At 46.8% G+C, this 23730-nt stretch overlaps 1 protein-coding gene across 1 annotated transcript in view; it reads left to right on the top strand.

Annotated features, from left to right (window-relative positions):
• VPS8 (VPS8 subunit of CORVET complex) overlaps positions 1-23730 on the top strand; it is a 1789524-nt gene that overhangs the window by 120080 nt on the left and 1645714 nt on the right. Inside the window, exons 3-4 of the mRNA XM_085648738.1 lie at positions 919-1049; positions 20405-20498. Coding sequence (XP_085504864.1) covers positions 919-1049; positions 20405-20498 — 225 coding nt within the window. The remainder of the gene's footprint in view (positions 1-918; positions 1050-20404; positions 20499-23730) is intronic.

The raw sequence follows: 23730 nt of genomic DNA, 5'->3' as shown, positions 1-23730 counted from the left end.
AAATCCTCTCCCACTTTCTTTCCACCCCGTCCATCCACCTTCTTCCTGTAGACTCTCTTTAATTTTCAGGAGGCGCAAGTACCACACAATGTTTTCTGTTGTAATATTTATATGGCCATTGTATTTGTGTGGCCAATGCTGACAGTCCTACGATGTTATGTTATTCTAAAATAGCTAATAAAGAATAACACAAAAAAATCTTATGAAAATAGGATGACTTTTGGTAATACAGATGTGTTTGAAACTAGTCTGCCTTTGAGCAGTGTGCTGAAATATATTAATTATACTATATAGATTAATAAGTCTACCATATCCATGCATGTTGTATCTAACATCGGGTAACCTAATTTAAAAGCAGCAGTATTGTCGTTGTTGGAGTTATTAGTTGCATTTTGCCAATAGGTCTCGCTTTTGGGACCTTATAAGTGTTTAGCCATGCAACAGTTGATGTTGTTGCACCAAGGATATTGTGCTGCATAACTAAATACTTATAAGGTCCCAAAAGTGAGACCTATTGGCTATGCCAATGCTTGTTATAGATTGGTGTCGGATTTCTTTCATATTGCATGATATTTTTATTCTGTTATAGCAAACGAGCCTGACTGGACTCAAGTTGGTTTTGTGTATTCTGCGGTGAGGTGGCACAACCACACCATATAATAAACCACAATTTCTCACAATAGTAGATCACAACATCTTGCTAAAACTCAGAAAAAGCTGATGGGTGTCAAAGTAACTGATCAGAACAAACTGGATTCCTTCTTCAAAACTCCAACTGAGAAGAATGCCTTAACCTTTTCATAGTCCCTGTGTATTCTTAAAGTCCGCTTTGCAATAGCAGTAGCACTTAAATAATGTTGCCAAGAAGAAATATTTTAAATTAGGCAGACCATGACATTGTTATCTTTGTGTTTATAGACTGATGACGAAGATGAGTCTTTCATTCCAGAGGATGCTTCTCTTTTGAATTTGGAAACCATTGACACATACTCCTGTGACACTTCTTCTCTGGCAAGCTCAGACAGTGGCGATCGCACACATCTAAAAAGGTAAGAACTTAGTAGAAATGTTTCCATTGTGTGTGATATTTTTCCAATTTTCAGTAACCAAAGGAAACCAGTGCACATGTTTCAATACTTATTTCACAACTGTGACCGCAATGTATTGGCATCTCTGAAGTTTCTAACGTAGGTTGTATTATAGCATAACTCGTAGACATCAATGGTTTAATTATACAGCACCGAGAATAGGAATTATTTTATTTGCAAAACTTAATTGGAAAGAGCTTCCTAAACACCATGCAGGAAGCACCCTGTCTTAGTATGTTATTATCTACAATAAAGCATAATTGAAGGTGGATTTCCCCTCCTGGCCATGATTATCCTCTGCCCCTCCACCACCCTCCCAAAGGGAGTATCCAAATTGATGGCATTAAAAGGTTCTTTTGTTTCTACATCCCATTGATTTACATGCCGTAACTCAGCACAGCCTTAAAAAGACAACATCCACCTTCATGTATATGCCCTCCATTCCATGGCATTCATATAACACAGTACCTCCTCCTATTTCTCTCTTAAGAACATCAGCCTGTTCATAACTATATCAATGATATTCATCAGTATGTTAGATATCCTCTTTTTCTTCATTCAACCTGAGTGTTTTGAGTCTGTAGAGGGAAGTACTCTGGTGGTTCTAGTAATTTGTCAGTGTTCTTTGCCTCCTCCTGGGGGTGTTGTTGACACTTTTCATCACCTTTGATAATTGGTCCTATCGACCGTAATCACAATTTGGTATAGGTGTTATCTCCTGCCAGGCCACATAGCAATGTGGACCAGAGTTGTAACGGAGCAAGAAGTGTCCGCACAATACTGGATGTGGCAGCAGTGTAAATCAACACTAAAGGATATGTGGCCACTTTGCTATTGGAACTTGGACAAATGTTATGTTTCTGTTACAAAGATGGGAAAATTGTATTAGAGTAGGAACAGCCTATGGCGAATGCAGCATTGTGGATAAAGTTCCAGTTAAAGGTGATGTGGCAACCTGTTCGCTGAACAGTCGTATAGCACAGTATCGGAATACCTTAATGCCTTGCATCTTTTGATGAGCTGGTTGTCCTGACCATATTGAGGAAGGAGGGGGTGACCTATAGGAGAAGAAAACACACCCTTGTCCTCTGAAAGAAGAGGCTGAATACCAGTGGCCCTTTTATAGGTCAAGCAGAACGTTCTCCCAAGGTGGAATCTTGGCTGGTATAATCGTTTGTGGATCAGGCAGTGGCTGCAGACAGAAGTGAAGCCTCACTCTCCCCGAACTCTCTCTTACAGCACAAGAGGAGCATGGAATGCTCATCTCTGCAAGCCCATAACCCGCTTTCCGACTGACTTCCCTCCCCAGTTCCATTCCTGACTTCTACCCTGCATAAGCCCTGGTCCCATTTATCGCCGGCTATGAGCTGATGGTAACTGATTGCAGAATTACCCCCGAAAATAAAATCCACACATATGCAGGTGTGGAATTTGATAAAATATCTACTTGTCCATGGGACAGGTTGCTTCATAAATCTACTTGTCCTGTAACAATATCCACATGTCCCTTTGATGCCATGTAGTGCGGTGACAAATTATGGCAGCAATGTTATTAAACAAGAGCTCTGATAATAGCCAGTCTGGTTATGCCAGAGATTATACCATAGTAGGGTTTGAATATTGGCAAATCCGTTTCGGCAGATCTACATAGTGGGGCTGGAGGTAGTGGTAAGCAATAGTTTCCCAAGGTTGGAATTCCCTGTTGAGTTTGTGCAAACCCACTAACTTGCATGTTTTATAGGCTTTCAGCAGCTCTTCTCCAATAGTTTCCCATACAGTGAAATGTTGAAAATGTACTCCTGACAAGGGCAGAAGTTAAATTTCCTCCAGAGTTGGGGAAAAAAAATAATTGGTGGGAAAGTGAATTTGTTACCACTCAACAGATTTTCGCATGAACATATCCACACATGCATATTTACTCATGCTAAAATGTAGTTCACAGATATGTTCTAGGAGTACGATTTCTTGAACTACTTCTGTAAATTCTTTTAAGCTTTAAATCTGCACTAATGCAAGGACATATTCCATGGGTGCACTTTTGTGACTTTCTTTGTTTTTATCAGAATTCTATCTCTCTCTCTCTCTCTCTCTCTCTCTCTCTCTCTATGTACCAGCTGGCTTCGCTGTGAGTGGCAGCCTTCTGCTCTTTCACAAGGAGCATAATGTCATGCAAAATAGTTTAGTTCAGTGCAAGGAACTATTGTGGCAATGTGTGGTTTTTGAGAGAAAATATATTTTTTGCTTTTGCCAATGCTTGTTATAATGATGAGGGCTCTGCAGCTTCATAACAATAAAGTTTTACAAAAACCATGTCAAAACAACACTCGCTTTGACTAAACCAAAAGGCTGACCAACAATACCATACCTATTGGCGTTGCCAATGCTTGTTTATTTACAGGTTTCCTATAATTTTGTTGAAACTGGTTACACTAATTTCCATTATGAATATTTTTGGGGAATACTAGCATGCATCAACACATTTTACTAAATGATACTTCAAAGAAATGGTATTTAACATTTCACAGTCTTTTAAAAATGTTTCCAAGTTGCATTTTCTTTTAGTAAACATTTAATTTTGAAAGCAAAGAATCCTCAATCTTGCTTTCAGGATTTTGCATGTATTTGCATCTAATCAGTGGGCATCCTGGAAGCATTATACGTAGCCTCATATTGTTAAACTTTGCAAAAGCATTTACACATTTTTATACTGGAACCACTATCAGCAGTGCAGTCTGAACTTACAACATTTCCTTAGAGCTCTCACCCTAATTATGAAGGCTTTGTATTAATGAACCATGAATACAAGTTCGAACAGTATTAACATATGGATACAAATATTACCTTAACTGCAGAAAATGCACTTCATTGATCCATAATGTGGTACTGTAATCTTGCAGCTAAAGGGTTTGTGCTGCAGGGGGTTGGGCCTACTTGTCCCTAGGACAAAATAAACATGAAAACTGACCCCAAACAATATGTCCTGGGCATCTGGCTATAGCAATTCCAAACCACTGCAGACAAGGATCCAGTGCTTCCCAGCACACATTATTCCCCATTCTGTGTGCAACCTCTTACAATTACATGACACAGGGGGGTACCATTACAGTATACAGAACTGCGATATATGGAATGCTTCAATTAATCTCAGCCACTGGTAATTACTCAGACCGCAACCCAGTCCATCTATATTTTGCACACCATACCACCTCAGTTTGGACCCAGCTATATGCAAGTCACTCTTAACTCTACTCCAATGGGAACAGTCCAGCCCATGTCCTTCCTGAACCGGAACACAAGCAACCCAAGACCAGTTTCGCCATAGTTGTTTGCTCATCAGAAAGCTACAGCTTGGTGCTAGTGGCATAGTGTGCACAGCACCCATGTCTGGGCATACCTGTCCTACTAAGGGCAATAAACTGAAGTATACAAAAATTGTTGAATGGAATGCTTGAATTAATCTCAGCCACTGGTAATTACTTTGGCCACACACCATTCCATCTTTATGTTGCACTCCATGCTTCCTCAGTTTGGACCCAGCTGTATGCAAATCATTTTTTTTAAATAAATCTTTTTATTGCAAGTAAGATAGAACCAAAAGCATAATACAGTGTAGCCTCGAAACACAACCCAATAAGTCTGATTTCCTTACTATGCCTAGCGACCCCCCCATCCCATTATCCAAACCCACTTAAGCAATTTATTGGGCAGTAGCAATGTCCAAGCACTCATGGCATCAGTTCCCCAGTTCCATAGGCGGCGCACAGTCCACCCCGATGAGCGTTCCATTCCCCCATATTTTAGTCAATTTACCAGGACAGCCGCTACTCTCATTGATCACCATCTCTGCATGCACCAGTCCATATCCAACTGCCAGTCATCCACGTACGGCGTCTGTTCAGCTTTCCAGACACAAGCAATATTGTGTTTAGCAACCATCAACTCCAGGGTCAAATAAAATTTGATCCATGCGGGTGAGGTCAGTCTCTTCCCATATGTTTAATAGACACCACTTTGGGGAAATCCTAACAGCACTCCTACAAACAGCATTCAGACAGGCTACCACCGATTCCCAGTACCCTTATATGTCTGGGCAGCTCCATAGCATATGCTAAAAGGTACCTGTTTGACCACATTTCCGAAGACAGTGTTGTGTTTGCTCTGCCCATTTTCATAGAGTTAGTACATGCACAGTAGCACCTGTGTAGAAATTTTAGGTGTACCAGATGGAATCTAGATCACATGGCCACCTTCCGTGGGGATGCCAGCGCCTCAGGCCTCTAGTTACCCTCCAGGCCCCCCATGGTCTCGCTCCCAGTGTTCCCTCAAACGAACCGGCGTGTCGGATGAATGATTGAGTAGCTTGCGGTAAGTAAGGGAAACTGCCTTTTTGGTCATGTATTCAGTCAATAGCCTATCCTCAAAAGGAGAGGCTTCCGGGAGCTCCTCCCCTTTTGGCAATGCCTTCTGCAATGCATGACTAATCTGCAGGTATCGATACATTTTTGTGGGTACTAATTGGTTTTCAGTCTGTAAAACAGCGAATGGAATAACTCTATAGGTCCTCCATCCTTGCAATGCCAATAAGGTTCCACTTATGAAACCCTGAATGTGTCCCCAGGGTGCCCAGTCGTGCAGTGTCCCACAGGGGAGTGGCCTGTGTAATCATATACCGCCACCCCAAGGTGTTCAATGTTTTATTCCAAATTGTCAGGATCTTGGAAAGGGTGCAAAAGGTGCTCCCCCCATAAATGGCCCTGAGATGGCCCCATGGCCCCCTGGCCACATGGCTTTCTAATCCATGTTGTAAACTGGTTTGGAGTCAGGGAAATGGACCCAGGGGTTGATGGCTACGAGTTGTGCTGCCCAATAATATTTCTGTATGTCTGGTAGGGCTATTTCACCATCGTACCAGCTCCTTGTCTGTGCAAATCAGTCTTGACCTTGCTCTAACTGGCATTCTAGGAATATCAAATGGAGGGCTGTCAGTAGAAGGTCCATGAGAGAAAAAATAAAAGTAACTTGCCAGTTATTTTTTTATTTCACTGCCTTGTACCCCAGATATTGTAACATCCCACGTTCATGCCTCCCACAACCCCTAAAACTCAGAATGATGGCTTGAGGGCCCCTCCTCCTTTCTTAACTCAAACTGCTCCTTACGCAATTCCCTCTTTCCATTTATTATCCCCCGAAGTCCCCACCTCCACCCTGCTTCTTTTTAGGTCTCGCCTGACCCAGCGCATGCGCTGGTCTGGCGAAGCTTATTGAGAGGGCTCCAAAAAGTGCTACCAGGCCAGCCTAGAGCTACAGTGCATGTCCGCGTGCGCGCGCGCCGCGCTTGGCCGTGATTACTTTCACTTTCGCGGCCCCACGGCCGCTTTGATGTTTACTCGCAATCACTTTCACGGCCGCTTGGCATAGCCAATAGGTCTCGCTTTTGGGACCTTATAAGTATTTAGTTATGCAACTGTTGCATGGCTAAACACTTATAAGCTCCCAAAGGCGAGACCTATTGGCTATGCCAAATCTTGTTAAGTTGTGGTACAGAACTGGAAATCTGCTGAGCCATTGCCTGGCACCCATAAAGGCCATCCTATTAGGGGGTGTTAAGGGCCTGAAGCGCTAGGGCATCCTTGATCCATTATGTCGTTTTGGAGCATGGACTGTAGACTAGTATAATATCAGTATGATGTCGCACCAGAAAACCAATCAATCCTGGAGCTTGCTTCTTGTAGGCTGGTAGAAGGCATTAGATGCTCCTTATTGACTGCGTTGATCACTGTACTACTGTTCCCTATGTTGTTTGAGACCTAATGTTTTTATGATTTCAACTTACTTCACTAAGACTAGTTCTTTCAGGGGCTTCGACTCCAAATGCTTCTTGTGACAGTTTATAATGGGCAAGTTAAAGGTCCTTGGTTAGTCAATGCCAGTGCATATTTAATTAAAACCGTTACAATAGCGAACAAAGTAGGAGAACTTTTTATAAAAACAGCCTTTAGCATTGCAAAACAGATTCGCGGCTAATGCCAAAAAAAGAAATTAAAGTAAAAGTAAAGTGCTATGCTTTCTCATTGATACGTGAGCTGTACAGTGCAAATACGCAAATTTAAAAGAGGTGGCAATTTATAAAGAAATGGTGAGGCTAAAAGAAAACAGTCGGTGATTTCCATCCAGTGGCATAAAGAGAAGCATTAGGATAAAAAAGCGATGCATCCTGTGCTCATGGATATGTAGGCTTCGGCGAGTGCAGAAGCAATTTTTAATAAAATGGTAAAGTGTTAAAAGTAGCAAATCTCAGCAGCAACAGTCTTGGTCGGAGTCAATTTGATTTACATACTCGTTCATTCAAGACCAGATGGAGGGGGCCCATCTGAAAAGATACGTGTTGTTAAGTTTAAGAAATGCACCTATTTGTTGTATTAGCGGCCCGGGTGCTCCAGAGGCCGTGTCTGTGGTTGCCCTTGACAGTTTGTGTTCTACCAGTGACAGAAACTTTACTTTCAGTTTAACTGCTGGTCTTTTGATTCAAAATGAACTCTCACAGCCTATCTCCGCATATTTATTCCACGAAAGTTGAACTGTGGTTTAAGCAGGCAAGACCTCTCCTTCTTAAGGTTGATACACGTGCAGATCAGATGTTCCATGTCCTCGGTTCTGTTGCCGCACTGCCGCACGTTGGGGTTCCCCCCCTCAGCCATGGTGGTCACAAGCCTCGAAAAATCCACTCGCCCGCTAGCAACAACGAGTAAGATTTTATCAGGTCGAGCTAATTTTAGCATTTACTCCTATGTGCTGGTGAGTTAACTTAAGCTGAAAGGAGCGAAAGGGAATAAGCAATAAAAATGCCTTTAAATCTTGTTTTTGTCTTGACACATTTGCTTTGCTGTCTATTCAAGGACAGAGGTCAAATGTCACTTTGTCTTTACTGCACTTGATGGTTTTTGGCCACCTGGGAGTGGGGCTCACAGTTCACTAAAGCGAAACTGAAACACTGCAGTAGTATGATGGCCACCATTATGCAGCCAGAAGAGAACAGGAATGTTATTTTATTCCTTTTAATTTTCCGCACTGGTGGATCGTATCAAAGTAAAACACACATTTGAGGAAAGGCATCGGGTAGAATAAAACACAGTTGTTGTTCAGCGTGGATAGCTGCGATTAAAAAGCATGGGGTTTATTGTTTACATGGGGTTAAGGTATATATATTTCAGCACCAACATTCTGGGCTTCGTTCCTTTCCGTTGCTTTGGTGCCTTCTTTCCCCCGCCCGCCCTACCTCCCTCCTGTTGTCCTTGCCTTTCACTCCCCCCATATTTATATCTATATTTGTCATGCCAATAGCTCTAAATCAAATCATTGCGAGACCTATTGCATTTTCAATGCTTGTTACTTCAGCTGCTGCTCTGGAGTCCTGTTTCACGTTAAGAATGACATGTCGGTCCGCCTGTGCCAAGGGTTCAGTCACTGGAGGAGGTCCTTCAGTAGTTCCACATGTGCCAGAGGTAGACCTGGTGTACTGGTCCATTTTAGTTTGTGCTGTTGCCAGTGCAATGGAGGCCTGTCCCGTACCATCACCAACGGCATTTCAGAAGAGAACAAATAAAGGCGGTGTCTGCAGTCAAGTGACTGCTTGCACCACTCGGGCAGAAAGAGCAGCCGCCACCGCTAGGGGACTGCCAGACACAGGCGAAAGGTTAGAAGTGCAGGGAGGTGCCATGAGGCTGGGTCTCCTGTCCTCTGTAGTCCCACCAAAATAGGCAGGGTCTCAGAGAGCAGGCGACTCAGTGCAGTCTGCAGCACCTCCAGATTTGGGGGCCACCCACTAGACCCTCAAAAGAATTCCCCCCTGTGTCTTGGAGGATCACAGTGCAGGTCGAGGTCAGCAAGAGGGGAGGGGGAGAGCAAGAGAGGGTCTCCTCCAGGACCACAGACTACTGGCGACACGTAGCCACCTCTCTCAGAAGTATAGTGCCTCTAAGGATGCCCCAATTAGGCCACAGAGAACAGAGGTGTCAGTCCCTCCCCAGCTCGCTAGCATCAGCTGCTCACCTCTGCAGTCATTGGCTCCAATTAGACCCCGGAGTGATATGGTGTGGGAACCGGCAGTACAACTGTTCTGCGCCCGCCTCCAATGCAGATGCGATTGAGCTGGGCCTGCAGTTGTCAGGTCTTAACATCAGGAGGAACATACCACATTGGCCGGCAGCTAACCATCATCGTGCATCACCACCACAGGGTGACCTTTTCTCCAGCGGCCGCCATAGAGGGCGGAAGGCGGGATGAGGTTTGCACTGCTTGGGGCACAATGATTTGTGGCTGCAATAGATCTTAGGTCATGGCCGCCATCTTGGGCTCAATAGGTGGTGAGCCTCTGCCCATTGCTAAGTGGGCGTCTAGGACTGGCTGAACAGCCAAATCCGGATCCCCACGGCACCCCGGCATCCACACTACAGAAGGAGCTGTCGGTGGTCACTATCCGGTAAGGATAGCCTCGGAACAGTATAGGGCCGTGGGAGCCAGGTTAGGATGCTGCCTCGATCTTAGTTGGCAAGCCATGCCCCTCATCTCTGCCTGGCTTTTTACCCCCTAGTACTGTTCTTCTTGTGTTTTTTATGCCCCTCTTTTCCCTCTTAGTATTCTCTTAACTGACCATTCCTGTGGTCCTTGTTCTGGTCAGATTCTACCAACTTCATCTTCTTCAGCTCTGCTAAAAAAGTTCTTGATCTATTAACCACATTGTCATTTTTGTCAGATTTAGATGATATTGAGTCAATACTGTCAGATATTGAGTCAATACTGGATGTTTCCAATTAACATAAACTTTCCTGAGAGACAGCCTTGGTGGTTGGCTTCTGCCCAATAGGGGCCTGATTACTACTTTGGCGGTGCTGCGCCGGGTCCGCCCCCCTCCGCCGCACTGCCAAACCTGTGGACAGACTGCCTGCAAGATTAGGAGTTTCCTTCTGTCTGGCAGGCTTTTTTTTTACGTTCCCATGGCGGTGGCCTGAAAATGGGCACCGCAATGGGAACTCCAAAAACAGTAAAGTTCATGCCATGCAGGAACTGGTGTACATAGGGCCCCCTTTGTTTCCTCTCCGCTACTGTGTTCATGGAGGAGGAACCTCCATGACACCGCCGGCCGATAGGAAACTCGTAATATGCCTGGTTGGACCACAGTGGTAGTGTCTTCCTGAAATTTCTCTAGCACCTCTTCTAGTGTAGCATAATTTTTCTTTGTCCATTATAGGTCTGCAATTTCTTGTTGTGTTTTTTGTATTTCTTTTCTAAGACTGTCCATTTTGCTTTTAGCTTGTTCAATTAACATGAGAATTCGATCGCTTTAGGTTTCCGCCAGCTTTCTTTCCCGCCGTTTATCTTCGATTTCATCAAGATGTTCCGTAGCAGGGAAAATGTTGATGCTTAATCCTCTGGGAATTCCATTTACTTTTAAGTATTGTTTCAGAGTTACCACGTCTGATCATTTGTGTGATTCCTTTTTAGAGAACTGTTCAAAAACAGATTCCTCAATCCTTTCATGTGAGACTTAACTGCAGTGTCCTTGTTTTTAAAAAAAACAAACATATTTTATTAAATTTTCAGTTTACAACCCATCATTTACGGCATGTTACAGATACACAATAGCATAGTACATCGCAATCATCGTACAGTATACTTGGATTATCATGTACAGTGCGTGTATGACATATAGATACAACTATCCCAACCCTCCCTCCGCCAACTTCATCTGGCACCAACTACTCATAGCGCATATGGCAAGGTGTGCTCCTGTCTCTGCACAGAAACATTTACAGTGTGTATATATATATATATATATTCACTGAAAAAACCATAGGTTTCACACACGTTATAGTTAGGAATTAGCATTTAAAAAACCTTGCTAATTCAATGAAAAAACCATAGGTTTCACACATGTTATAGTTAGCTGGAAATTTTACTGATAAAAAACCAATGAAATTCCCCCGTTATAGTTACTGTAGGCAACTATAACTCACGCGACCGTAATCCTCTGCTGATGCTAATACTGTATTTAGACACTTATTTGTCCATGTCTTCTTCCATTAAATTTTAGCTATACATGATTTACAAATTTTTTTTTTTCATAAAGACACATATGTCATCACCAGAGGATTACGGTCGCGTGAGTTATAGTTGCCTACAGTAACTATAACGGGGGAATTTCATTGGTTTTTTATCACTAAAATTTCCAGCTAACTATAACGTGTGAAACCTATGGTTTTTTCATTGAATTAGCAAGGTTTTTTAAATGCTAATTCCTAACTATAACGTGTGTGAAACCTATGGTTTTTTCAGTGAATTTGTACGTTTTTTTAAATGCTAAGTTACTTTACGCCATTCGTGGCGTGCACGGCCACTTAACGCAGTTCGTTCCGTGCGCGCACGGTGCGCTTCGCGCACCGTGCGCGCACAGTGAGCACGCGGTGCGCTTCGCGCACCGCGCGCCCACTTTACGCAGTTAGTGCCGTACACGCAAGGTGGGCACGCAGTGCACTACGCGCACCGCGTGCCCACGTTACGCACCGTGCGCACATGGAGGACATATTATGCGCTTCCTTGTGATAGGTAATCTGTTAAATTTAATTTGTAAGTGATGACAATAATATGCCATGCACAGAGAGTGTTTTTTTTTTTTTATTAACATTTTTAGCGTAAGCGCACCGTACGCGTACGGTAAGCGTAATCGGCGAAATTTTCAAAAAATACAAATTTACCGTTTTTGGCCTTGGGGGATCTTTGAGGACTCAACTAACATGGCTATGTGCATGGGCGCTGTCTAAACAGCCCCTTTATATGTTTTTTGCCTTTGTTTACAGCCCCCCCCTCAGAGTGCGAGAGAGAAAATGGCGGCCGCCGCTTCCTGGTTACGGCCGATTCGAATGTTTACTAAGATCTAACAGCCAATCAGAATCGCGCACGCCACCGTACGCGTACGGTAAGCTTACGGTAAGCGTACCGTAAGCTGGCTCAGATATATATATTGATTTAAAGGCTATTTTCTCAGAATCTACTGAACAGATTTACACCAAACCTACAAAAGGCACTTCCTTGACCTGAGGACTACCTCTCTGCCAAATTTCTAGTAATTCTGTTCAGCCGTTCGGGCTGTAGCCCTGTCTAAAGGTCCTATGGAAAAATGCATGGGAAAAACGCGTTTTGGGACCCCCCTTTTATCTCAGCCCCCGCTTGACGAATCCCCCCGAGACTTTCAGGGTAGGAGCGGAGCGTAGCGCCCCACCTATTTTGAGAAATTCGCGAGGATTCGTCGACCGGCGCCAAAGTTATTCAAAATAGAATGTTGCGGATTTCCTATGGAAACAGGGTCCTAACTATAACTACCTACTGGCGACCGCCAGTAGGTAATATATATATATATATATATATATATATATATATATATATATATATATATATATATATATATATATATACGCTCCCTATGGCGCAAGATCCATAAACAATGGAATACCATAATCAAGGAACCTGGAGAACTGGGGCTAGGCGATACAGCAATTATTAAGCCCGGGCTACCGGCACAGGTGGTGGGGCCATGGCTTTGAACGCTTCCAGAATGCTGTCCCAGTCTAAAGAGATGACTCTTTTCCGCAAACCCCGGGCTTCTTCCCGGCAGATGGCAGCACTCTCCACTCCCTCCATCTCACTACTTCCCCATGCCAGCCGTAAAGCTGTGGTGCTGTGGCTGATTTCCACCGCATTGTAATGGAGCGCTTAGCCAGGAGCAAAGACAAATCTACAAAGCGAAGTTGCACTTTCTGCGCCTTGGAGCTTCGTATCAGTCCCAGAAGACACATTGCAGGCGTGTCTGGGACAGGGATTCCAGCCGCAGCTGTAAGCAGGGATAAAACCTCTGACCAATAAGGGGTAATCACGGGGCAACGCCATAGCATATGTAGCAAGTCAGCATCCTCTAATTTGCATCTAGGACAACAGTGTTGTGTGACCGGAAAGATACATTGCAATCGATGCGGGGTAAGATACGCTCTGTGTAAAACCATGTATTGCATGAATTTGTATTTGGCGTTCTGTGGAATTCTCCTAGGATATGCCAATGCTCGGTCCCAGTCCCTATCTGTCAGGTCTGTCCCCAGGTCTGCGGACCATTTATTACATAGGTCCAGTAGCGGAGTTCTGGTGTGGGTGGTAATGCCTTTGTAAAGCCACTTGGTAAGGTGGCGGCTGTTACCCATCAGGTAGGTCATAAAGACCATTTCTTGGCGTCGGGGCTCCTCCCAGCGTGGGGCCCAGTGTTTCTTCACATATTGCACGAGTGCAGCATGCATTAGATACAAGGCATCCGTGACTCCCTGACGCCGTACAAAGTTACCATGGTCCATAAGCATGCCGTCATCAAATAAGTCACCCACTGTGGTCACACCGCCCTCTGCCCAAGGATGCAGTCGTCTTTTCATGAGTAGGCCAGTGATCCCAAGAAGCGGTGTAGTGTCAGAGTAGGGGAGGCTTTTTTCCAATAGGTAAACGCTGTGCACAGAAGCAGTGGGGCGTCTGTCGGGATCCTATCCTGCGGGAGAAGCAGAGTGTGGAGCCGTCCTCGGTCCACATCAGCAGAGGAAAAATCTATTTCCTGTAAATTGCGCCTTCCCAGCCAATAAGATAGCCATTGCAATTGGCCTGCATAGCAGTATGCCCGGAAGTCGGGAGCACCCAGTCCGCCCTTATCTGTGTCTAATTGCAGCTTGGTTAGCCCCACTCTACGGCGGCCATTATCCCATATCAAGGCGGAGAGTGTAGTGTTCAGGGAATTAAGCATCGGAGTCGGAATCACGACCGGTAAGTTAGTAAAAAAATACAGGAGACGGGGCAGGACCACCATTTTCGAGATCTTCACCCGGCACCGAGAGTGGTAGGGAGGACCAGAAAGTGACCTGAGGTCGGAGCGAACGTATGGCCCTGCCCAGGTTACCCTCTATGAGATCTAGTGCTGATCGATAAATCTGTATGCCTAAATATCTAAAAGTATGTACGGCGACTGTTAAGGAATGGGCCCCGAAATGAATTGTCTCTAGACGATCACCCTGTCGGAAAAATAAAGCATAAGACTTACTATCATTGATTTTAAGGCCCAAAAGCAGCGCAAAAGAATCAAAACTGCTAGGGATGGGTGAGAGAGAAGCGAGGTCATCAGTGTACAGAATGATGTCATCCGCATATGCGGAAATTATGTGTGTCCCAAGCGAATCCCCCAGTGCATTGCCGATTGCCGCACCCTAAGGGCGAAGGTCTCCAGGGCCAGCACAAAGAGCAGGGGGGATAGGGGTCATCCCTGGCGGGTGCCTTTACCGACTGGGTACTCCTTTGAGATGTGTCGTCCCGTGCGGGCCCGTGCCGTGGGATCCGTATATAAAAGCATCACCCACTTTAAATAGTCCGGAGGTATACCAATTCGTTCCAGCGCTCAGAACATGTAGTCCCATTGTAGCGTATCAAATGCCTGTCTCAAATCTAGGGTGGCACAAGCAGCATTAACCCTCTCCTGGAGGTGGCTGCTATGACATGACACAACCTCTTGATATTAAGCGAGGTGCACCGTGCTGGCACGAAGTGGGGCAAGGACCCTGTAGTCAGCACGGCTTTGTACAAGGTTTCTAGTTGCGGCACCAGAGTATCCGAAAATGTGGCAAAGAATTCGGCCGGGAGACCATCCAAGCCTTGGGCCTGATTCCGTGGTAGGGCCCTGATGGCCGCCTTGATTTCGGTCCTTGTAATAGGTCCAGAGAGCGCTTCCTGCGCTGATTTGTCCAGTTGTGGGAACTGTACCTCCGCTAAAAAGGCGTCAAGGGCCTCCTCCTCCAATGGGCGGGTTGGGGGCGCCCGATATAGGGCCTGATAGTAATCATAGAAGGCCGCATTTATGTCCTGTTGCGTATTTACTGTGTTCCCGTTGCTGGTGATAATCCCATGGATCGGGAAATGTGGGAGGTCATCCCTGAGGATGCGTGCTAGTAGCGGGCCTGCCTTGTTCGCGTCAGCGTGTTTCGCGTGCGTGTAGGCCGTATAGTCTATGGGCCTAAGTGTGTCTAATAGCTCAGCATGTTGTATTCAGGCGTCTTGTAAGGGTGTTCTCTTAGTGGGGTCGGTCGCTGCAGCCTGCTCGAGACTATTTTGAGAGTTTTCTACCTCTTTCAAGTTATTATGCAGTTCCTGTCGCACCCCTGCTGTGATGCTGATAGCTATCCCCCGATCACCGTCTTGAATGCATCCCACACCATTTGAGGTGTGGATGCAGTCCCAGTGTTCTCAGCAAAGTAGTGGTCTATGCCTGTCGCCAGTGCCTCCCGGAAAACAGAGTCCTCAAGCATCAGGGGCCATAATTTCCAGGTAGGAACCTGAGTTGGGATTCTGCCCCAGCTAAGGGAGATCTCCAGTGAGTTATGGTCGGAAAGAGTTTTACCCAAATATGTCGCATGTCACCTGGGTTGTAATGTGGTTGGAGCAAAGAATCCCATCTATGTGAGTATGGAGTTGGTGCGGGTGGGAAAAGAATGAGCATTCTCTACTGTGGGGTATTTTAAACGCCAGATATCGCCCAGGCCCCACCCCTCAGCCCAGCTGCATAGTGCCTCCGCCTGTCGGACAGTGTTTGCTCCCCCAAGGGGGGGATGGGATCTATCAATGGAGGGGTCCATTACAGCATTATAGTCCCCTCCCAGTATCCACAGACAACCAGCCCAAGGCGCCAAAACAGGATTAAGGCTTATGAGGTATGCATCCTGCACAAAGTTGGGCGAATATATGCTGCAGAGGACAATTTGTGCTCCATCCAGTGTGCCTCTCACTAAGAGATATCTGCCCAATGGATCCACCCGTTGTTTCAGCGCCTCAAAGGGGACCCCGTTCCTGACCCTTATGGATGCGCCCCTCGCAAACGCAGAATATGACGTGGGAAAAATCTGACCCCTCCATTTTTTGCGAAGTTTAGTCGCTTCGGCTGCGGTCAGGTGGGACTCTTGTAAAAATACTATATGTGCACGCCGCCTATTCAGCTGTGCATGTACTCTGTGCCGTTTGTGGATCTACCCCAGTCCCCTTACATTCCAAGAGATCACGTTGTAGCTATCTTGCATAAATACCTAAGATGTGTAACCATGTAACGCTTGCGTATGAGTATTGGGAGCAGCAGTGTATCGGGGGGTGCAAGTGGTGGCCAGAGACTAAAGGTTACAGAACTCCCCTCTACAATTCTCGGGCCAGCTATCTGAACTTTGCTGGTCCAAACCCAATGCACAACGGTGCAAACTAACAGTGTGCATGTTGTTTTCACTATAGGGGTGTGTGTGCCTACAGCCAGGGTAGCTGACTTAGAATGTTACGAGCCTTAAGCAGCCCGGACCGCTAGTGTTACCTTCTCAAATCGCAATTTCGGTACCTGAGCTATGACATCGTGTTGCCGGGTACAAAATGGAAAGGGCGGGGGCAGTAGACAACTCGTCCCAACATGGGTCATAAGCTGTCATTATCCTAAGTAACCATTAGCAGTCTGGGGCGTAATGTTGCTAAATAAATTAATGCTAGATCCTGAGTCCGATTGGTGTGATGCCTCATCAAAGGAGTCCGATAGAATTGGATGGGCTTCATCCCTGAACCTGGCGGCTGTTTCCAGTGCCTCAGCTTGATCTTGCAAGGCCCGCTCCAGAGCGGGAACCCTGGGTTTTGCGGTGAGTTCCCCCCGGAGGCGTCTTGACTTGTGAACTCGCTGTGGCCTCGGAGAGGCAGGGACTGTTTGTGGAGAGGGCCCAGATCCATTCTGCCACTTCGTCCGGGGATTCAAAGAATTGTGTCTAGTGATCATGGATCACTTTCAGCTTAGCGGGGAATAACAGTGCAGATTTAACATTCAGAGTTTGACCTTCACATCTTGGTAGTGGGATCGTTGGCTTTGGACCAGGGCAGTGTAGTCCGGGTACAGGGATATCCGCTGGTTCTCATATTGAATATGGGACGGCTCCCTCACCTTTTGTAGTAGGACGTCTCGAACCCTGAAGTTCAGGACTTTGACGATCAGGGGCCGAGGACGTACTCCCGCCACTGGTCTGCCCGTCGGCACTCTGTGCGCCCTTTCTACACAGAAAAGATCAGAGAGGCCCTCTGGGACCACGTGTTCCTTGAACCACCGTTTCATAAATCGAGTAGCGTCAGATCCTTCGCAGTGCTCCGGCAGGCCTATGACGTGGATGTTATTGCACCGGGCACGTCCTTCCGTATCATCCGCCCTCTCCTGCAGACCCACAACCTGTTTTTGGAGCAGTGCAATCTGTGCACCATGTTCCTTGTGTTGTGGCACCAGTTCCAGTTAAGTGTGTTTGTTATCTTTGACCACTGCAGCAAGTTTGTCGTGATCAGCTTTGAGGAGGATGGACCCAGACGTCAAAGTCCCAAGTTGTTGCTCGATGACCTGTCGCGAATCACACACCTCTTTTAGAATAAGGTCCAGCTTGTCCGGGGGAGTCCCCGAGTCGGAGGGCGGGTCGTCAGCAGACAGCTGCGTGGCAGGCGTAGGGTCATCTATCTGCTGGCTTTCAACTGCACCAGCATCCATCCCCTTGACCCTGGGGCGGCCCATTGCATCACTGTGAGCTAACATGGGCTGCAGGCCTGGGCAGTCCTTCAGTCACCTCTGCAGAAGTTGGTGAGATCCACCACAGTCGTGTTGGGCGTCTACACCACCAGACTCGGGGGACCGTCACCCAGCGCCGCAGGGAGGGGGAGGGGGGTTCGGGGAAGGGCAGGTATTACGTGCAGCCAAGTAGGGCACAAGGAGCCTCAATAAATGAGGAGGGGTGCCTCGGTACCCAGCCGGAGTGTCTCACCTTCCACTTTACATCGGGCAGCGACGCAGGACCAGGATTGTCCCAGATCGACTTCCCCAGGCTGGACCAGGCGTATGGTGGCCTCCAGTAACCACAGGGTCCCAAATCAGCTACAGCATTCAAGCAAATGCAGCCACAAGAGGGAGGGGGGAGGTCCAGTCCGGGGCCAGTCCGGCACACGGGTGCCCACCTGTGCGGCCAGCCAGCAACAGACAGCCAGTAATCACCAAGAAGCAGAGGGGCTGCAGGCGACACTCCCCCAGATGCTCCCAACAATATCACGGTTGCACACAGTCAAGGATTGACAGGGAGAAGCGCTAGAAAGCAAGCCTCCGCCCGCCCATGAAGATCCTAGCCCTCAGGCCTAAGCCGGGCCGCCGGTTCGGAGGACAAGCGGCGGCGCGGGCCCCAGGCACAGCAGCGAGTCGCGACCAGATTCACTCCTGCCTTGCCCCTCAGAGTCCCAGGCATCCGGTAGCGGCAGTAATCGCAGTTCCTCTCCTCCCGCTCCAGTTCTTATCAGCGGGGCAGATTTAGCCGGAGGACGGGGAGCAAATCACTCAGCAGGGGGAGGATCCTCAGGCGGCACTTCCCCGGGCGCTCTCCCCAGCACCTTTGCCGCAGGCAGTCCGGGGAAATCAGCGGTCCCGCCTGCATAGGAGCTCACAGGCCGCAGATGTAGGCTGGGCCGCCGGTGCAGGAGGTAAGCGGCAGAGCAGTCCTCGGGCACGGCGATAAGTCGCAGGCAGGGTCAGTCTTACTGCAGAGTCTCAGGCGGCCAGCAACGGAAGATTTTCCAACCGCCCTTTCTACGCTGCCGAAGACGTGGCCGGCAGCATTGTCGCAGTTATCGGCACGGGGCTTTGATCTTCCCCAAAGTAGTCAGGCGACCCGCGGGCAGTCAGTCCACGGGCCAGTTCCGAGCTCGCACCTCTCACCCCTCCGCTCCGCTCCCCCTCCTTGGCCCCGATTTCAACAGTGGCCTCCGTCCCGGCCTTCGTCACCGCCGCTCGCCCCCAGGGATAGGCCCTCAGCTCCACGGCCCACACCCAACAGGCAGGCCCACTCCGGTCCGCAGAGGGGCCCGGTAGCAGATATCGACGGTTTCCCCGGGCAGGAGCCTTCTCGATCCACGGGGGTCACTCCTCTGGAGATTTCGTGCCAGTTAAGAGCTGAAACTGCCAGGATCATGCAGGATTCAGCAGGTCCGGGCACAGAGCTCGTTTACTGCGCGGCCGTCATGCTCGGCAGTCAGCCACGCCCCTCCAACTGCAGTGTCCTTGTTAGTCCTGGAGGATTTGAATAGACTGCCTACTCCTTCTTTTTTACATAGATTGACATTATTGCATATACAACACAATACGTATTAATGATACATTTAAAAAAATCAAAGCAGCAGTGTGACATCTGAGTTAGCAAAAACATAAATCTTATATGGATTAACGATGTAATGACCCTGCGTTGATGCTCAGAACCCATTGTTGTTGATAACCCAATCAACATATACGTTTTGAGAATAATTCAAGTCCAATGGAGAGAATGGAAAATATTACTACAGAAATGGCATGCTACATTGAACACATTTATTGTTGCCCTATTTTTTCACTTGGAAATATGCTGGGAAATGTGAATGCAACGCGGATAAAAATTTTTTCGAAATAATTCAAACAAAGTGTTTCACAAGGGATTTATATCCAATTTCATAAACAATTTACACCTACCTACGAGGTCAAATGTTTGATGAGACTTATTTTACTTAGGAGATAAGAACGTGTTTTTGGGTGGGGGGGCACGGCAAACTTCTGAAGACCCTAGGGGACTTGTCAAATTCAAGAGGATACAATGGATTAGAGCAACCACCAGTAATATTTTGTATTTCTTCCAGCCAATTTTTCCCTCATCTATGAATGGAAAATCATAATAGAATGTCAAAAGTATATGTAAGCTCAGGCATAAGGCTTCTTGGAAGCAACTTTATCCTCCTTGTTTTTTCAAATGGATGCTATCCAAGATAAGGAATATATAGTATAATAATATAGAATTTTGTGATTAGTAGGAATGTGACATGACAAAAATTTCTAGCGACTCTAAATGGTCTATGTCTATTTTTGCAGCCCTGAAAAAGCAGGTTTAAGGCCGCAAAACAAATGTTGGCTGTGGTCTTAATTAACCGTTCAAGATTTATCTTGCAAATGGTTTATGAAATTGTATATAAATCATGTGTTAAACACACTTTGAATTATTTTGAAACATTGTTATGGTTGAAAACCCATTTATGTTTAGTACAGTTTATCATTTGACCAATGTAAATTGCTTTCTGAATCATTTCTTTTAAACATTTTAAAGTTTTACAAACACCACTGCTCTTGTGTTACTTGTGAGTAAATGTTCCTATCATTAATTTCAGTGTTTTAATTTGTTGTACTTGTTTAGGAAGAAAAAGCTTCAAGATTCTTTCTCTCGGCATGGATCTGTGATGCGACATTCTCTTCTAAAGGGAATTTCAGCCCAAATTTTGTCTGCAGCGGTAGGTTAACTTTACTTGCATTTTGTTGTGCCATGGATTTTAACTTCTTTTCTTTGAATTTCTCATAAGTGAATACATTTTTGAGCTGCAAAAGAAGTTGGGACTAGAGAGAGAAAATCATTTAGTGGTCTCCTCTGGTCATATACCACCCCCCACCCCGGACAAGTAAGAGCAAGATGAAACAAAGTGTTTATAAGATAACTGATATGTATTCAGATCTTCCAGAGTGTCCTATTCCTGATTTGAATGAATCGTTCCAATGAAATAAAGGGGTCATTGAGCACATTGTTTGCAAGAATGTAATTGCATGGAATTTTTTGTGACAACAACAATAAAGATTAGTACCAGTTTTAGGACAAATTAATTATTAATTCTTACTTTCTAATGTTTAGATACTACTTAGAAAAGGTACATAAACAGAAAGTTCCAGATCCCTGCATAATCCAGCTCTTATGCCACATACTTCCGTGTCTTCATTCAACTTTCCCTTTTTTGTATAGGTTGAGTATCTTTTCTGGATATGGCCGAGACCAATAATTCCCATGATGAAACCTCTCGGAAGCCCAAACATGTCTTTTGGCTCAGCCTCAGTACCTTTTTTTGTAATTGGAGTTATTTGAAGTTAGCCCCCCAGGGAAGCAGAGTGCGGTACGTAGCAACTGAGGATACTTTCACAACTTGAACTGAGTACATACAAAGCAGATTAAAGATAAAGCTTCTCGGGCGTGGTCTCGCCGGCTGCAGGATGGCAGCACCTTGAGTGGGCTCTACCGGTCGTGTGTTAGAGCATGCCTTTCGATGGACTCTCGTCAGAAGAGGAGCCTTGAGGAGCGCGGGAGGGCCACAGGCGCTGGAAGGCTGCGAGCTGACTGACCACAGTTACAGGTGGAACTGTGAGATGACTGGATGCGCTAACCCTCTGAGGAGCTATAATTCATGACAGTAAGGGGAGGCAAGGTTATGTCTATGCACTCCAAAAGTGTAATGTGCGGTATCAATACAGTGTCACATGGGTACAGTAACGCTGTCAGAACCATTGCACTCACCCAGCAATGACTCAATGTAATGCCCTAATCAATGCAGCTATACATGCATCTTGCACCTGAAGAGTCAATGCTCTGACACATGAAGTGTTACCAACCAATACAGGTCACAGGAGGTGCGGGACCTTTGCAATTAAAGGACGTTTTTGTTGTTAATTCTGATGTCTGCTGCTAAAAGTAAAAGTAGCTAATACCGCCATGTGAAAGGGTCGGAGAAAACGAGTGAGAATCGGCCGGGAAACACAACCCCCACGTGTTATTCCTCTAATACTTAATCACCATTATTTCTGTTCCCCCAACAACAAAACAGCAATGAAGACGGGCACTTCAGCTCTGTGATGTCATCGTGTTGGAATCCTAGATCCCGGCTCCTCCATGCAGAGCGCTGCGGCAGTTTTTGCACATCGCTCCCTGCAGGGAGGCAGAGGTTATCCTGGGTCATATCACCCACTCTGGAGCTCAGGCGCCCTTTCCAAACCCCTAGCTCCAGTCATTCTTCCCCAGGTCCTTACCCGCCTCCTTGGAACCAGTCCTTGCAGATGTCACCCGAAGCGGCTGACATCGTAGGGCCGCCAGTGCATGGCGCGTGTGTCTGCAACGAATCCTCGCAAGATCTAACTTTATGGAACACTAGAGAAATACATCAAAATGTTGTACACATCGAAAAGGGACATTCATTACAGCACTACCTCACAGGCAGCTGTACGGTATAACAAGATTTACTGCATCGCGGTTTAGGAGACAGGGGAAGCACCAGCAAACAGTGCGGATCACCACACTGAAATGCGTTAGTCTAACACCAGATGCGTGGTACTTGGCAGGGCTGGGCTCCAGCCGTCGCCCATTGGTGCATTGCGGGTGTCATTGGTCTGCACCCTGTGTGCGTGTGGACACTGTTGGGCCTAATGGGTTGGCGATCGGCCTGCCATGCACTGCTGTGAGGGTGAAACCTCGCTGAAAGCCCTGTGCCTACTGGACGGAGCGCTAGGTGAGAGGCCAGTCCAGCGTGGCGACCAGAGAGTTACTGACTCGGGCTGCCAGGACCGCGAAGTAAAGAGAGACCCAGAATCTGCTGTAGTAGCCCACCATTTGAAATTGGGAGACCGAGACATCTGCCACAAGATTGGACAGTAAGGAGGGGGGGATTGGCTTGGGGGGGGGGGGGATGCTATCGGGCCCATGGAAGGCTCCTTCCGAGCACACACAGCGCACCAACCCAAGACTGTTGGTGTAAATGCAAGGTGCCTTCCTTGGGAGACCCCGTAGCACAAGTGGCTGCGAACAGTGTTCATGAGGCCCAGAGGGCGCCTGGACTAGATACTGAGCGGCAGGGTATGGCCAGTTGACGATCCCCCTTGCTCGGTACATTGCAGCGACCTGCCTGAAGGCCACAATACTCCGTGTGGCGGCACTGGTGTGCCTGGACCAGTCATCAAACTAAATTGTAGACAGTGACGCAGGGTGCCTGTGTGATGTCTGCCTGTGAGACCACAATTTCCGACAGAAGCACACCGCACCTAAGGCGGCCTATGTGGTAGAGGCGGGCCTGCTGGGCTGGGGTGGCGTTGGTGTGCAAGCTACTGGTCCATTGGTACACCCGCACCAGCTCCGAACACATCTGCATACAACCCCACCGCAGCGCCAATGAGGGTACCACACTTCAACGCTTGTCAACATTAGGAAAAAGGACGCAAAGCAGCCAAAGATATCATTTGAAAGAAGGGGTACTGGATGTCACGGAGGACTGCCACAAGAAGTGGAAGAACAGTCCACACAGACCGAAGAAACAAGCAGGCGAGACGAAGATATCAACTCTCTCTTATTGGAGGTCAAATCCAGTTCAAAGACTATAGACTCCAAATTAGACCACCTCACTGCCCGGCTAGATCAGGTTAAACAGTGTGTTGACTTACACGAAACCCAGCTTACACAACTGGAAACTAGAGTATCAGACGCTCACAGACAATCGACAACGCCTGCTAAAAATGGATAAAGTGCTGGAAATCATTCGTGCAAAGAACGAAGATTTAGAATCTCGCTCCAGAAGGAATAATCCTCGCATCACTGGTATTCTCGAATCTACTGCGATCTCCAAGATGTAGGACTACTTTGAATCCTTGCTCAGTGAGCTCTTTGTTACAGAAATGCCGCTGAGACCAAGACCACCACCTGGTGCCCCAGCACACTCA

This window comes from Triturus cristatus, chromosome 3_2 (genome assembly GCF_964204655.1).
Source record: "Triturus cristatus chromosome 3_2, aTriCri1.1, whole genome shotgun sequence".
Classification (NCBI taxonomy): Eukaryota; Metazoa; Chordata; class Amphibia; order Caudata; family Salamandridae; genus Triturus; species Triturus cristatus.
This window is presented reverse-complemented; position numbering and strand designations above follow the sequence as displayed.